The sequence below is a fragment of the Balaenoptera acutorostrata genome, chromosome 13 (assembly GCF_949987535.1).
Source record: "Balaenoptera acutorostrata chromosome 13, mBalAcu1.1, whole genome shotgun sequence".
Classification (NCBI taxonomy): Eukaryota; Metazoa; Chordata; class Mammalia; order Artiodactyla; family Balaenopteridae; genus Balaenoptera; species Balaenoptera acutorostrata.
The window spans coordinates 86,761,095-86,777,986 of NC_080076.1; the positions used below are offsets into that span (position 1 = coordinate 86,761,095).

The 16,892-nt window shown below is 42.1% G+C and overlaps 1 protein-coding gene across 3 annotated transcripts in view; it reads right to left on the reverse strand.

Annotated features, from left to right (window-relative positions):
* Positions 1-10,032: 10,032 nt before the first annotated feature.
* SBNO1 (strawberry notch homolog 1) overlaps positions 10,033-16,892 on the reverse strand; it is a 59,004-nt gene continuing 52,144 nt past the window's right edge. For all 3 annotated transcript variants that reach the window (XM_057526390.1, XM_057526391.1, XM_057526389.1), the window contains exon 32: positions 10,033-16,579. In XM_057526390.1, coding sequence (XP_057382373.1) covers positions 16,437-16,579 — 143 coding nt within the window. In that variant the 3' untranslated portion in view covers positions 10,033-16,436. The remainder of the gene's footprint in view (positions 16,580-16,892) is intronic.

Consider the following 16,892-nt stretch of genomic DNA (forward strand, 5'->3'; position numbering starts at 1 on the left):
CACTGTCCAACAGAAACGTATTGCAAGCCGCATATGTAATTTAAAAGTTTTAGTAGTCACATTTTAGAAAGTAAAAAGAACTGGTGAAATTAATCTTTATATTTTATTTAACACAATATATCCAGAAACAGTATGATTTTGATATATAATGAATATAAAGCAATTACGATACTTTACTTTCTTTTTATGATACTAAGTCTTCAAAACCCAGCATGTATTTTACATTTACAGCTCATCCTAATTCAAACTGGCCACATTTCAAGTGCTCAGTAGCCACAATAGCTAGTGGTTTTCCTACTGGACCAGTTCAGGGCTAGAAGCTATAAGCAGAGGGCTCATAGGCTGACAGACCTTGGTATTAATTCTGGCTCCATCACCTATTCGCTGTTGGACTAAGCCTCCATTTCCTTGGGGCAAGAATCCAGATCTCAGTGGCCTGCTTCAGTCCTTTCTACAGATGTTGTGGGCTATTCTCTTTCCATACTGTATTTTTACCACGATGCCCCCTCACTGATCATCATTGGAAAATATTATTCCTTTTGTTTTTAATTGAGATCTAGTTCACTTAGTATAAAATTCACCCTTTAAAAATATACAATTCAGCGGGACTTAGTATAAGCACAGAGTTGTGCAATCATCACAACGATCTAATTCTAGAACATTTCTGTCATCCCCAAAGGAAACCGAACTGCAGTCATACCCCATTCTCCACTACCCATAGCTTTAGGCAACTGCTAATCTACTTTCTATGTCTAGGGACAGACCTATTCTGGACATTTCATATGCATGGAATCAGTTACAACATGTGTATGGCCTCTTTCACTTAGCATAATACTTTCAAGGTCCATCCATGTTGTAACATGTATCAGGACTTTGTTCCTTTTTATGGCTGAATAATATTCCATTGTATAAACAGACCACATTTTGTTTATCCATTCATTAGCTGATGGACATTTTGCTTGTTTCCACTTTTTGACTATTATGAATAAAGCTGCTATGAACATTTATGTACAAGTTTTGTGAACATGTTTTCAATTTTGGGAGTATATACCCAGGACTGGAATTGCTGGGTTACATAGTAACTCTATGTTTAACTTTTTGAGGAACTGCCACACTACTTTCCATAGTGACTATATCATTTTATATTCCCAACAGCAATGTATAAATTTTCCAATTTCTCCATATCCTCACCAACACTTTTACTATCTGGCTTTTTTTTTTTTTAATTTATTTTATTTTTGGTTGTGTTGGGTCTTTGTTGCTGCACGCAGGCTTTCTCTAGTTGTGGCAAGCGGGGGCTACTCTTCGTTGCGGTGCACGGGGCTCTCATTGCAGTGGCTTCTCTTGCTGTGGAGCATGGGCTCTAGGTGCACGGGCTTCAGTAGCTGTGTCACATGGGCTCAGTAGTTGTGGCACGTGGGCTCTAGAGCGCAGGCTCAGTAGTTGTGGCGCACAGGCTTAGCTGCTCCGCGGCATGTGGGATCTTCCTGGACCACGGCTTGAACCCGTGTCCCCTGCATTGGGAGGTGGATTCTAAACCACTGTGCCAGCAGGGAAGCCCATATCTGGCTTTTTTATTTGAGGCATCCTAGTGGGTGTGAACTGGAATCTCATGGTTTTGATTTGCATTTCTTTAATGAATGATGTTGAGCTTCTTTTCATGTGCTTACTGGCCATTTGTGTATCTTCTTTGGAGAAACATCTATTCCAATCCTTTACCCATTTTTTAACTTGAGTTTTTATGTTAAGTTGAAAGAGTTCTTTATTTTGGATACTTGTCCCTTCTCAGATTTATAGTTTGCAAATATTTTCTCCCATTCTGTGGGCTATCTTTTCATTTTCTTGATAGTGTCCTTTTACACAAAAGTTTTTAATTTTTTTTTTTTTTGGCCGCACTGTGCAGCTTGTGGGATTTTAGTTCCCCAACCAGGGATCAAACCCTGGCCCTTGGCAATGAGAGCGTGGAGTCCTAACCACTGGACCGCCAGGGAATTCCCCAAAAGTTTTAAATTTTGATAAAGTCCAATGTATCTATTTTTAAATTTTTATTTGCTTGTGTTTTGGTACCATATCCTGTCCAAGGTCATGAAGTTTCACCTAAGTTTTCTTCAAATAGTTTTTATAGTTTTTGTTCTTACATTTAGGTCTTTGATCCATTTTTAGTTAATTTTTGTGTATGAAGTGTGTCCAGATTCATTCTTTCATGTGGATATCAGTTGTCCCCGTACCATTTGTTGAAAAGTTTATTCTTTCCCCATTGCATGGTCTTGACACCTTTGTTGAAAATCAATTGACGATGAATGTGAGTTTATTTCTGGACTCTCAATTCTATTCCATCGATCTATGGAATCTATCCTTGTGTCGGTACTCCACTGATTTGATTACTGTAGCTTTGGAGTAAGCTTTGAATTCAGGAAGTGTGAGTGCTCCAACTTTATATTTCTTTGTCAAGATTATTTTGGCTATTCTGGGTCCTTTGCATTTCCCTATGAATTTTAGGATCAGCTTGTCCTTTCTTGCAAAAAAAAAAAAAAAAACAACCAAAAAAAAACAAAAAACAAAAAATACAGTTGAGGGCTTCCCTGGTGGTGCAGTGGTTAAGAATCCGCCTGCCAACGCAGGGGACACAGGTTCGAGCCCTGGTCCGGGAAGATCCCACATGCCGCGGAGCAACCAAGCCCGTGCGCCACAACTACTGAGCCTGTGCTCTAGAGCCCGCGAGCCACAGTTACTAAGCCCACATGCCACAACTACTGAAACCCGCGTGCCTAGAGCCTGTGCTCCACAACAAAAGCAGCCACCACAGTGAGAAGCCCACTCACCGCAACGAAGAGTAGCCCCTGCTCGCCGCAGCTAGAGAAAGCCTGCGCACAGCAACGAAGACCCAACACAGCCAAATAAATAAATAAATAAAATTTATTTAAAAAAATTAGTTGGAATTTTGATAGGGCTTGTATTAAATCTGTGTATCAAGATAGGGAGTATTGCAATCTTAATTTCAATGTTAAATCTTCCAATCCATGTATGCAGGATGTCTTTCCATTCATTTAGGTCTTCTTTCTTTAATTTCAACAATTTTTCAGTTTTCAGTGTACAAGTCCTGTACTTCTTTGGTTTATTGTATTCCTAAGTATTTCATTATTTTTGATGCTATTGTAAATGGAATTTACTTAATTTTTGGATTGTTTCTCTCTAGTGTGTAGAAATACAACTGATTTTTCTATATTGTCTTGTATCCTGCCACTTTCCTGAACTCACTTTTTAGCTGTAATAGCTGTTTTGTGTCTACATGGAGATTCTTTAGGGTCCTCTATATATAAGATCATGTCATCTGCAAATTAGAGAGTTTTAGTTCTCCCTTTTCAAATGGGATGCCTTTTCTTTCTTTTTCTTGCCAAACAGCCCTGACTAGAGCCTCCAGGACAGCACTGGATAGAAGCGGTAAGAGCAGACATCCTTGTCTTGTTCCTGATCTTAGGGGCAAAGATTTTAGTTTTTCACCAGTAAGTGTGATGTTCACTGTGGGCTTTTCATAGATGCCTTTTATCAAGTTGAGGGTGTACCCTTCTCTTCCTAGTTTGTTGAGTGTTTTTATCATGAAAGAGTTGGATTTTGTCAAATGCTTTTTCTGCACCTATTGAGATCATGTGGGGTTTCTTCCCCTTTATTCAACAAATAGTTATCAAGAGTCTGAGTGTCAGGCACTATTCTAGGGGCAGCAAAGGAAGACCATCCCCATGTCGTGATGAAGCTTATCATTCCAGGCATGGCAGCCCTGTTTAGCTGTCCCCTCTTACCTCACCACACTGGAGCCTTGCCTCTCACTAGTTATTCTTCTTCAGGCCAGACTGGATTTTGACCCTGGTGCTTGTTCATTCCCACGTCCGAGCCTTCATTACACCACTGTGCCCTTGTGTTCCACTTGGCCAACTCCTGCTCACCCGTCAAAGCCCAGCTCAACTATCCCCACCTCTGAAAAGACTTCCCTGCCTGGCTGCCCCTCTGCTAATGCCCGCTATTGCATTTAACCTGGTCAGTCTCCTTCATGAGTCTGAGCCACTTGAAGGAAAGAACTGCATCCTCGAATGTCTAGTCAAGGCATATAGAACATTCCATAAAGGGCCTCAGTGTGCTCCTAGAAATGAGACAAAGCAAGATCAATTCTCATTTGCAGGCGGTACTCCTGTTCTCAATCTTCTTCCTGCTCACAATTCACTTTCCATAACAGATGTGTTAGCTTCCTGGGGTTGCCATAACTAATTACTACTAACTGGTAGCTTAAAACAACAGAGACTTATTTGCTCTCAGTTCTGGAGGCCAGAAGTCTGAAATCAAGGTATGGGCTGGGCCACACTCCCTCCGAAGGCTCTAAGGGACGATCCTTTGCCTCTTCCAGCTTCTGGTGGTTCCGTGCATTCTCTGGCTTGCGGCTGCATCCCTCCAGCTCTGCCTTCAGATGGCCTTCTTCTCTATGCGTCTTCTCCCCATCTCTTCTAAGAACACTTGTCATTGGATTGAGGACCCACCTTAATCCAGGATGATGTCATCTCAAGATCCTTAAATTAATTACATCTGCAAAGACCTTTTTTCCCAGAAAGGCCACATTTACAGATTCCAGGTGGACATATATTTTTAATTTTTTGGGGGGGGTGGGGTGGGGTAGGGGAGCACTATTCAACCCACTACAACAGGCTTCAAAAAAGGATCCAGATTTTTTCCCCCTTTCTCCTCTGAGAGTTAAAACCCCTAAAAAGGGGGAAAAAAAACATTCCTAGTGGCTCCACTAAAAACATCTGTGTGAAACTCCCTCAAATAGGTCCTTTTATTTTTATTTTATTTTTTTCAGCAAAGAAAGGTTTATTGCAGGGTCAGGCAAAGAGAACGGGGTGGCTTGGGCTCAAAAACCCTGAACTCCAAATAGGTCCCTTTAAATGAGTGGTCCTAGAACGATCTAGAATGGTCCCTTATTAGTTTAATGGACATGTCACAGAGTGGCTTGCCAGGGAGTAGAGCAGATGAAGGAGAAGGGGGAGCCTAGTGAAAGAGCTTGGCCTGGAAGAACCTCAGGAAATAAGTTTTAGTTCTGGATCCACCATGAACCTCTCTTTAGGCCTCAAATAACTTGTTTAACCTACCCAGGCCTTAGTTTCATCTGTAAGACTACGAAGGTTCAACGGGATGAAGCTCTAAGAATTCTCGAAACTCCAACATCCTAAGAAGGCAGACAACACACGTGCCATTTTCTCTAAGGAAAAACATCAACCCGGGAAGCCCTGAAATCATTTTGATACTGTTTCCATCACCATTCTGGGGCAATCAGCTCCAAAGTGGGGTGCACTTGCCTCACATGGTAAGAAGGGTGATTCATAGGAGTGAGGGAATATTAGAATTCCTGTTTATGTGGGATTTACTACATATTAGCACAGCACACATAAGACTTATAAATAACTTAATAAACAATAGTAGAAGTATACTCAGAAACAATTAGAACATGTGACCAAAAAAGTTTGGAGACCACTGACTGAAGAAACTAGTTAAGCAGGCAATCAGACCGAACAGTTTGACAACCAGACAAGTTGTGGGTGAAGTGTCATGATTAAATCAGCAGTTAGTGACTCCAGTGTGGTTTATATCCTCAGGACAGTAAAACCATACTTTATATCAAGTTGGGTTTTGATCAGAGGTCTACACCCAAATTTATTAATTTTCAGTTATGTTTCTGCCATTATTCCTGTTTTACTGAGCAGGAGCCAGCAAGCTTTTCCTGTAAAGGGTCAGACAGTAAATATTTTAAGTGTTTCAGGCCGCACAGTTTCTCACTATGCAAGTCCGCCATTACAGCACTAACACAGCCTTACATGATACATCAAAGACTGGGCATGACTAAGTTCCAATAAAATTTTACGAACACTGATATTTGAATTTCATGTATTTTTCACATGGCACAAAATATTCTTCTCTTTCTTTTTTTAAACCAGTTAAAGTAAAAACTATTCTCAGCTTCCAGGGCCATTCAAAAACAGGTGGTGGTGTACTGGATTTGACCCGTGCACCATGGTTTGCCAATCCCTGTTTTAGACCTCAAAAGTTTGTTTCTTCTTCTTTTTATTTTAATGTCATTTATTTGTATCTTTGGCTGGGTTGGGTCTTCGTTGCTGCGCGTGGGCTTTCTCTAGTTGCGGTGAGCGGGGGCTACTCTTCGTTGTGGTGCACGGGCTTCTCATTGCGGTGTCTTCTCTTGTTGTGGAGCACAGGCTCTAGGCGCGGGGGCTCGGTAGTTGTGGCTCACGGGCTCTATAGCGCAGGCTCACTAGGTGTGGCGCACGGGCTTAGTTGCTCCACAGCATGTGGGATCTTCCCGGTCCAGGGCTCGAATCCGTGGCTCCTGCAATGGCAGGCGGATTCTTAACCACTGCACCACCAGGGAAGCCCAAAAGTTTGTTTCTTAAGTCTGATCTACGATAGACAGAAAATCAAAAATGGGGCATGCAGGGACTTCCCACAGTCCAGTGGTAAAGAATCCACCTTTCAAGGCAGGGAACGCGGGTTCGATCCCTGGTCCAGGAACTAAGATCCACAAAGTACAGAGTGCCACAAAGTACAAAGCCCACGTGCTCTGGAGCCTGCACACCACAGCTAGAGAGCCCTCGCACCCTGGAGCCTGCATGCCACAACTAGAGAAGAGAAAACCCACACGCCACATCTAGAGAGAAGCCCGTGTGCTGCAACCAAGACCCGACGCAGCCAAATAAATAAATAAATGGGGCATGCAAACATTTGAGGACATAATAAACATCTTCATATCAATACCTCTGAACAGGAAACACACATGTAAAAACAAACTGTGGGAAAAGAAAACTAAACAGAAAATCCAGTATTACTGCAAAAATTGAGAACACTGTATATATAATTTATCTTGATCTAGGCCTAAAGATGAAAAAGGGGATTCTAGAGACCTCTTATGGCTCTAAACAGTGGACATCTTCACAAAACACCTAACTTCCTACTGAAGGTTCATGAATTTCTCAATTTCCTACAATTAATAATTTATTCTAATTTGGATTTCTCCAGTAATTGCACATCTTTGTGAAAATGAATCTTGCCTACAACCAAAGATAAACAACAGAAGCTAGAACATTTTTTGTGATACTCAAAAATTTACCCTCTAAAGTTCCCCAAGAAAGGATACTGAAGAAACTGGCAAGAATGGCTGCCTTGGAAAGAAGAAGGGGGCCAGGCGGGAGGAGCAGAGAGAGAAAACGTTCACTGTATGTTCTCATCTGCCTGTTGACTTCTGTCAGGTGTTGGTATTACTTATTCAAGCAAACTACCAATCAAAAACATAAAAATTAAGTATCCCAGACTAATTTGGTGTCCACCTAGCCATCTTACCTTTGCATGCTACCTGGGGGTAATTCTTAGGTGGATGGTGATTTGGAACCAGCAGTGTGGCACTCGCCTCTCCTAACCCAACGATGCACTTGACGCCCAGAGTGGGCAGCTTTCAGAGGACGAAGCCAACTTGCTGAGAGTTGGGCTCTAAAAATAAACATTTTGCACATTTCTTTTAGCCTCTTTTCTCTCCATAAAGGCCTCCACAGATGGCTTCTTTACATCATGCTCTCAAATGACTAGCTGATAAATATTCATACTTATGGAAATTGTATTGTACATACTCCAAACCCCCAGCCAGTTAAAGTTTGTATTTTCTGTTATCTCAAGGGTGGTGCCCCCTTGCTCATGGGTCTTGTCCTCTGTAAAACACACACAAATTTGTGCACACACACACACAGATCAGACACCAGCTTTTGCCTCTGTATGATTAATTTGCTTAGAGGCGATTTTGACCCTCAGGAGGCCATTAGGCCATGTCTGGAGACATTTTGGATTTCCATAACTGGGGGGTGCTGGGTACACAGTGTGTACTACTGGCACCTAGTGGGTAGAAGCAGAGATGCTGCTCTACACCCTACAATGCACAGGACGGCCCCCACCTCACCCCACTCTCTGCAAAGAATGGCCCGGCCCAAATGTCAATGGTGCTGAGGCCCTGGGAGACGCAACGTGAGGCTGAAAGCAGACTGGATTACAGATTAAAACACTGAAGCGGAACAAGGTCAAAGCAGACTGGAACCGTAACAGAAAAACTCAGTGGGGACGGTGGAGGCTCTACATGAAGTCTGGCCTCTCGTTTCTTATTCAAATTAATACTCAATTTATTAAGGTTATATATTCAAGAACAAGTTTCCTTTCAGTCTTCAAGCACGACTTCGAAATATTTTAGGAAAATTTTAGTTAAAATGTAAAACACTCCCTTTCACTTGTTCTTCAATTAATGCTCAATTATCTCACGTATTTGGCAGACTAAATTTCCCTAAACATAAATGCCATTTACAAATTTGATTAAATTCCTTTAAGCATTTACAGCTACAAACTGAACATGACTCTCAAGCATTTCAAACCCCACAAAGAAAAGACTCGCAAACAAGCCAGACTCCAAACATTTACAAAATGCCTTTGTCCGTGTCTAGAGGACAGTGGCATGGACTCCTGACCCAGACCACCCCTTGCTGGTTCCCTGACCTCTGTGCCCATCTCACCTGTAAAGTGAGAGCGCCAGCACTCATATGGCATAGGGGCAGGGAGGTTTAAACACACACACACACACACACACTCAAGGCAAAGGGATCTACTCACTGTTCTGGGTGTCCTGTGGTGTCTTCTCTCCTGCTCATTCCCAATTTCTCTAGCTTTCCAAGCCCAGTGCAAGGAGCTGACTGGATCTCTTGTCCGATCGTTACTTCTCCATCGATGAGCCCCAGGGCTCACCACACCCCCTTCTCTGCATCCACGGCAGCCTCCTCAAGGCAGGCTGGTACCAGCGGATGGTCGGTCACCTCCTGGGGCCCCCATCAGGCACCCAGCGTTCCTAATGTCTCCTTCCTAGCTCCCATAACCACCGGAACCTTAACTTGCTCGCTCGTTGGCTATCTCTGACATGAGAATAACCCTACCCACGAGGAGTCTCTACTGAGGACTGCATGTGGCCCAACACAGACACACAGCAGTTGCTTATTAAACACTTAGTGAAGAAACATGAAATACAGGCACTTGGGCTTCTCTGGTGGCGCAGTGGTTAAGGATCCGCCTGCCAATGCAGGGGACAGTGTTCGAACCCTGGTCCTGGAAGATGCCGCGGAGCAACTAAGCCCGTGCGCCACAACTACTGAGCCTGCACTCTAGAGCCCACGTGCCACAACTACTGAGCCTGCACTCTAGAGCCCATGTGCCACAACTACTGAGCTCGCATGCCACAGCTACTGAAGCCCGCGCACCTAGAACCCGTGCTCCACAGCAAGAGAAGCCACCACAATCAGAAGCCCGCGCACCTCAACGAAGAGTAGCCCCTGCTCGCCGCAACTAGAGAAAGCCCGCGTGCAGCAACGAAGACGCAACACAGCCAAAAATAAATAAATAAATAGAAGAAATACAGGCACCAATTTCCACAAAAATTAGAAACTAAAAGGCTTTTTATCTGAAAACTAGAGCACTGAGGACTACGGAAAGGACTACAGAAAGCACCCCAGCGACTGGCACACGCTATGTTGTCTGCAGTAGTTTCCATTTTGTTTTTTCTTAAGCAGAGCTCCAATCTTAAGACTCACAGACTGGATGGCTGTGCAACACCAGGAATGAATTTTAAATAGGAAGCCTCATACCCCCAAGTCCTCCAACACTCGTGGCACCTTTCAGGGAGGACACCCCATGACCCAAGCCCCCCAGCCGGGGCACCCGGTGCTGACTCACTGAAGCTCTGCAGCGGCACGGACATTTTTGACTCTAACAAATGCTTAGTTGCATTTTATCCACATCGTGAGAAGTCTTCTAGAATTCATTTAAAATAAAAAACCAACATAGAAGAAGTCCGAGCCCCCAATGGAAAGAAGCTCTCTAGGTGAGCGTGGTAGCCCTGACACAGCTTAAACGGGTGCTCAGAACCCAGACAAAGAAAATACACAGAGAAAAGCAGCATATTAGCCAGTTTAATTTATTTAAGAATCTTACAAAAAAAAGAAAAAATAAACAGAAAAATCAAAAGACACAACAACAAAAAACCTAAATACAGAATTCATTACGCTTCATGGTTGATCGTTTTTACTTGCAAGGGTATAAACCTCGCTAAATGCAGCCAATACATTTTTATTGCATGAGACCCAATTTTTAAAGTTACAAATCAAAACGGTCAGAACAATCGTTTCTGGACACTCGGTACTGTATTACCACGGAAGGCTGAAGCAGTGCAGTATCATGAGAACAGTGCGTACCCTTCATACACTGACGGACATTCAAAACAGAGTAGCAATATAAAAAGAGATTTTAAAAAAGAGAACAGAACAGAAACAACCAGAAGAGTTTACATCCACCTTTGTTTCAAATTGTCTTTGGATTCCATCATATGTTGTCTCAAGATGCACCATGTCAGATCAGTAAAGGAAGGAAGATCTATGCCTACGTATAAAAGTATCCTTTGCTCAGCAGAGGTAGAACCTGGCAAAAGTTTTATTGCAGAGATACAGCGTACCTCTTCCCACCTCTCATGGTTGATGGTAGATACAAGTGGTTATTGAAAAATAATATCAGTAGTTTGCAAATTCAGTATAAACCATGAACAGGATGATTTTTTCTGATGGAGGTGAGACTGCAATGTGCTACGTAGAAAAAAAGCTCTCTGCCCCGTAAAGTGGAAGTCAGAAAGAAGGCTGAAGCTTCTTTATCCTCTTCAGTGCCACAAATACTGTTACAGCAAGAAAGGCCCTCAGGACAGGGTGGGCGGAAAAGCCAGGGAGTTCTCACTAAGGGGTCTGCGGACTGACCCTCAGCCCCAAGGAGGCCTGACCTGCAAGTAGCAAAGAGAACCGACGTTCCCAGGTGGCACCCCTTGCTCGACTCTGCACTACAAGGGTGTAGTCTTAGCCTGACGGTGTCCTGACAGCTGCTCCTCCACGGGCGCCAGAGGAGGAAAGCCGGGCAGGACGTGTTGGGACAGGGATTCCCGCTGCAGCTCACCTCTGAAAGGCCCCGTTGCATGACAAATTAGGTTCCTAAGACTTACCTAAATGCAGACAACTTTTAAATTTCAGTACGTCTATGAAGTTCAATAGTAACGAGTGAAACATGTGCATGAATGAAGGCCCAAGAAAGGCTCACGGCTATCTTTCCTGAAAGTTAAGGAGGAACATTTTCTTAAAAGTGCAAAATCTGTAAGTAAAAACACAATGTTTGCCTCCCTGGTGATGATTACCACCACTTTTGTGAGCCACCCCTGGGTCTGCCCTACTGGCAACACAAATCCAATCATTAAGAATGCCTTGATGCAGCTCAGCTCCTAGGTTTACAGCCAATCTAGTCAAGATCAATTCACCAGTTCACTGGTGGCGGGATAGCCCATCGGATCCTACCAGCCCGTCCCTCCACAGTTAACTGGCTATTTTACCCTCAGCACAGCATCAACCTTGAGCTGAAGGCTCATGGAAGCCTCCACAGCAGTTGTGCTGCTCGATTCCGGAGGACAACTGTCCCTTAAAGGACATTCTCTAATGTCACCTGTCAGCATGGACACCAGCATGTACCAGGTCTGTCTCCACTCCTGCTATAAATATCCTTAAACTGGTGGGAGCAGAAGCAGATTACCCATGCTCGCTGGAAAGTAAGCTTCTGCTTGTTACTTGTAGGCTAAAAGTACACGCTCGACTTCTTAAAGAAACAGAAAATCTGCAGCAGTAGCAGGTCATAAATCACTGTTCAGATCTGCAAGATTTTCCCCTCAGCTGGAAAGCCGCAAGGATGAAGGATTTGGTGCAGGCCTGAAAAACTGCAAGGGTAGGAACAAGTCGGGTTTACTGAAGAGCTAAGTTTGATCTCAAATGCACTGAAGAAGTTAGAGGAGCTTAAAGGAAGTCTTGGGAAGAAATTTTTTAGGTGAAAACATCAGGCTCACGATAGCTTCCAAAGAGCAACATAAATGAGCATAACTAGTCATATAATGACAGTATCAGAAATTGCACTCAAGTACATTCCCCCCAATACAACGCATTGCACACAGTAAAAATCTGTAATAAAAATGCAAAACACAATCAGGCACGTTGAAAAATATTAACACAAAACAGACATAGGAATTCTATAGTAAAGATGCAAAACCGAATTCTAAAATATATGAACAAATTCAACTAAGAAGTTTTTCATACGTTTCTACATCCAAAAAAAACACCAAATTGTTAAGAAGCCCCCTATGGGAAGTCAAGAAAAGAATAAATAGGATTGAAGGGAGGAGGGAAAAGAGAAAAACAAGCTGGTGGCGTCCCAATTTACAAGAAATATTTACATTCAGAATTCAAAAAGAACTCAACATTTCTATATATACACATTATGTACATATATATATATATATATATAAGTACAGCATAAAATCAGAAGGTGGGTTTTGGATTTCACCTCAAGTACGCAGAAAAAAATTATTAGCTAGCTCGAGCTGCAGGTATATAGATGTGTTTCCTTCACTTACATGCCCTTAAAAGACACTGCCTTTGTACTAGACAACTGGCATCCAATGAGGACTTTTTACAAATGGCTTTTGCTCGCAGCTGTAGCCATGACATGGACCGCCTGCTGTATATTCCAGCAGCAAAGCGTGCACAGCGAGCGTGCAAGGTGTGGTGTTAGCCAAGGAGACTCCAGACATAGAGGAAGGATAGTCAACAAATGCCTGCGGTCCCTGGGATGCCTGCACTAACCGAACATCTGTTAACTGCACACCGGTCTAACAGCGACTCTTATGCAGCACCATTCTTAGAAATTATCAAATATCATTCAGGTACATTTTTATTTTATTTTTTTCAGGTACATTTTTTAAATGAGAGTATTTAGATAGGGACCTTCCTCTTAATATCTAATCAAGAAAAGGACCCAAGTGAAAAACACTTTTCCTCTGCTCCTACTTTCATAAATTGAAATGCATCAATCATTTCTAATCTATTGCTTTTTTTCCCCTCCTGCTAAACTGGAAAGTGGAGGGGACTGGGGAAAGGCTCCCATTATACAACGGTAAGTGTCTGGTACCCTTTCTCGTCGTGCCTGTTAGAAGTTGCTCTAATAGCATCACATGGAGATTAGCAAATGAATGCCCCAGTGGCTACAGCCAGAAAATTATGCCTCTAAAATATTATATACCCCTGGAGCTTGGTAATCTAGAACTTTTACCATTACAGATGAAGCAGAATACAAGTAAAAGGTTTACTGTTGCAACTCAAAAAGGTTTCTGAAGTGCTAGTTGGATTGTAATAAATATATATATATACATACACACAACACTACATTGCTTTGGATGCAGGTTCTTGCTAACTTATATACAGATGTAAAGAAAAGACACTGAAGAGTGTATCGGCAATTCAGCAGCAAAAAGGGAAAATTGCTTAAGATATTTACTTTTTCATCAAGTTGTGTTTAAAAATACCTTATTAATACTTTTACGAATTCATATCGTTGATAAATATCTGGATTATCCCACTAAACTGCAGCTAGAGACCTTGTGGTAGGGAGGGTGCTAAATTAGGGGAACACTAACCCCCCCGCCAATACCATCTGAGCAGCTCTGGACTGGGAAAGTGGTTTTCAGTACAATCGGCACTGTAAACTCTGAAAACACTAACGTGACTTGTAATCAATCTTTGTGCTCAGAGCCATATTGCTAAAAAGGGAGAAAAGGCATTACAGAGGCCAAATGGACTCACATCGGGTTCAACAAGGTCCCTGGGTTCAGACGTGGCATTCAGATCCTGAAATACAAGGATCTGTTGTACAGAAGTTAGCTGTTGTTGAGACTTGATTGTTTGACAGAGGAGGACCTTGAATGCTGGGTCTTCCCACGTTGACCAACCTAAAACTTGCTGACTTGGATAAGGGCACAGTGTTAAAGGTCATACGTTCACCTCCAGAGAGGAGGCTGGGCAGCAGACTCCCAGCGCTCACATGCACACCACACCACGATAAGCATGTGCACGTGGCACCTCAGCTCCCCATCCATTTACACGGCTGCCTTTCTGAGGTCTACTTTGAGAGTTTTCAGAGGCCTTATTTCTGGACTTTTTTTTAAAAAGCAAAACAAAGCTGTTCTACAAAGAACAGAACATACATATATCCCCCTTTTCAACAAGATAGCTATTCCAAGAGCAAACATTACATCATAAATTGTGAGGGTCAACTAACTGCATGCTAAAGAATCCTCACACTGAAGCTGCTTGGAAAAAACCATAACCTGCTAAAAAAGATACTCCCACACACAAAAAAGGGAAGTTGGGCCAAGCCTCCAAGAGGGAGTCTCTTTTCCCCAACCCCGCCATTTTGCCTCACTGGAGGGAACAGGCTCGTTAGGCTTCCCCCTCCGTAGCTCTATTTCACCTTGGGATGTTGACGGAAGCTGAATGGGCTCCTGATTGAAAAACAGAAGAACTGGGAAGTTTTGGTGCAGGTGGACAATTCTGCTCTTGACTGCCAGCCGGGTCTAGTGGCCCTGACAAGGGACACTGGTTGATATTCATATGGATCACTGCCTGAGATATAAGGACTAGACTGAGGATAAAAGTTGCATCCACTGGGCAAAATATGCCAAAGAACAGAAATTATTCTCAATTTGTTCTTTTAGGCGTCTAGAATAAATAAATCCAAAGAAAGAAAACTTATGGTAAACGTGACATAACCAAACTCAGGCTTGAAGAAACAAAAGAGGATGATAGCCCTAGCTTTCCCATCACTTAACATACATCTCACCTAATTCTACAAGAAGTTTAGAAAGTTACAAAGGAGAACAGTTCAACTTGAGAAACTTTCAAAAGTACTATCATTTTACCCCTTCCTCAACACCGTTTCAATTTTGAGGGGTAGGTTTTAAGCCAAAACATAAGGCTACCTGGAATGTTGAGCAACACGCAAGTCCTGCAGCATCCCCATCACAGACTACTTTTGAAGGTGGTGAGGGCCTAAACAAGAGTCCACTTCTGCTTAGTATAATAACTTTTTATTTGACATCTACAAGATTGTGGTATCTTGCAGCTTTTGACCAGGTTTATACAATCTCAGTTTTTCAATAGTGCAACCTGTGCAAGCAAAAAAAAAAAAGGAAAGGAAAAAAAAAAGGTAACAAAAAGACCAATTGTCCCCTCACTTGTTTTTATAAACATCTATTATAGGCGAAACAAAACTTACCCATATTATAGATAAGTGTCTATTCACATTTGTACATTACCATTTTTAACAGCTTGAGATAAACTCTACAATGTCTTACAACACATTAAACAATATTCAAGTTACTGGGTAACAACAATAACAACAAGAAATAAACATACAGCAGAAGCCTCAAGTGTTTCCTCATTGTCTAGTTTACAACTCAAGTACGGTTTCCATTTTTAAGAGTGACAAAGCAAATTAAGATAACGAAGTAAAAAAAAAAAAGATTGTTTGCAAGACGGAAGCCAATTTGTATTTCTTTCTAAAACTATCTTTAAGTTAAGAAAAATGTAATTTTAAGAAAAGCAGGCTTGTAGCCATTTTTGCAGCACACATTAGGAATACTATTAATACATTAAAATTAACTTTTAAGAGTTTTATCACCAAAAAATGTATGTACTCATTACCTTGACAAGAAACCTGGGGCAGGGGGAATGGGAGAAGGTGATTTCGCAGGGTTTGAAGCAATACCCAGGTATAAACACTATAAAAATGCAATAACCAATGCTGTACATCTACAAATGTTTCTTTCCGCTACTTGACTTCTGTGTTAATCTTGTTTACGCATGCTGTCAAAGACATGCACTGTCAGAACAAAAACTAGAAAAAGAACCTGAATGCATGATATGTAACCTTTCGTTTCATGCTTTAATAAACCTATTGTTTTAATAAGTTGGAAAAAGAAACCAATATATATTTTCTCTATTTATAGACTCAAAACACATGCATCCGGGGATAAGTCCCACAGCAATGGCATGGATGTACGGCGTTAACCCTGAGCACTGTATAACATAAAAGTAAAGCCAGTTTGGGAAGTTCCAAGCATTTTTAAACCAATTATGGTTCGTAGCTTTTAACAAACTCACAAACAAACAGACTGACACACACGCGCACATACCCCTCTGCTCACCCAAAGTAGAAGCATACGGTAAGTACCACGGGAAAAGCACGAGGAAAGACATATGTACCACCATCGGCACTGCTGATTTTCAGTTTTGCTATCTATTCCAGGTTTGTCCTTATTCCCAAAAAAATTAACTAGAGAGAGAGCACAACTGAAAAAAAATTATAATTCTTTGGAAACTGTCCCTGATTTTTATGCAAATGATATGCTTCAACAGCGTTTCATATACATCCATGTTGAAACCTGTCTGTTCTTATGTGTTGCTCAAATTGGCGATGCTCTGGGGGTGACGCTGCTGCCAGAGCTGTTTCTGCTGGACTGCAAGCTGTTGAGACTGGTCTGAAGTTGACAGGAGATTTATAAGAGGAGACACACAATTTGCAGGAATGATCAAACCTGCAATTAGAAAACAAGAATTTATAAAGGTTGCTTCCAGGAGAAACCACACTGTTTTACAGCTTCATAGCAAATTCCAAATGAAGTATAATATTAAGTTTAATGAACAAGACTCCACGAAAAAACTAAATGAACACCTAATAACTGAACTGGCCCCTTCAGAAGTAGCCCGATTCCTCAGCAGCGCCACCCACAACTACCTGAGCACATGCACGTGTCTAGTGCACCACCGTCTTCTTGCTGGAGCAACAGAAGGCCAAGTACAGTACCTTCCTATCTACTATCTTTGAAGCTCCACAAATGTAGGCAAGCA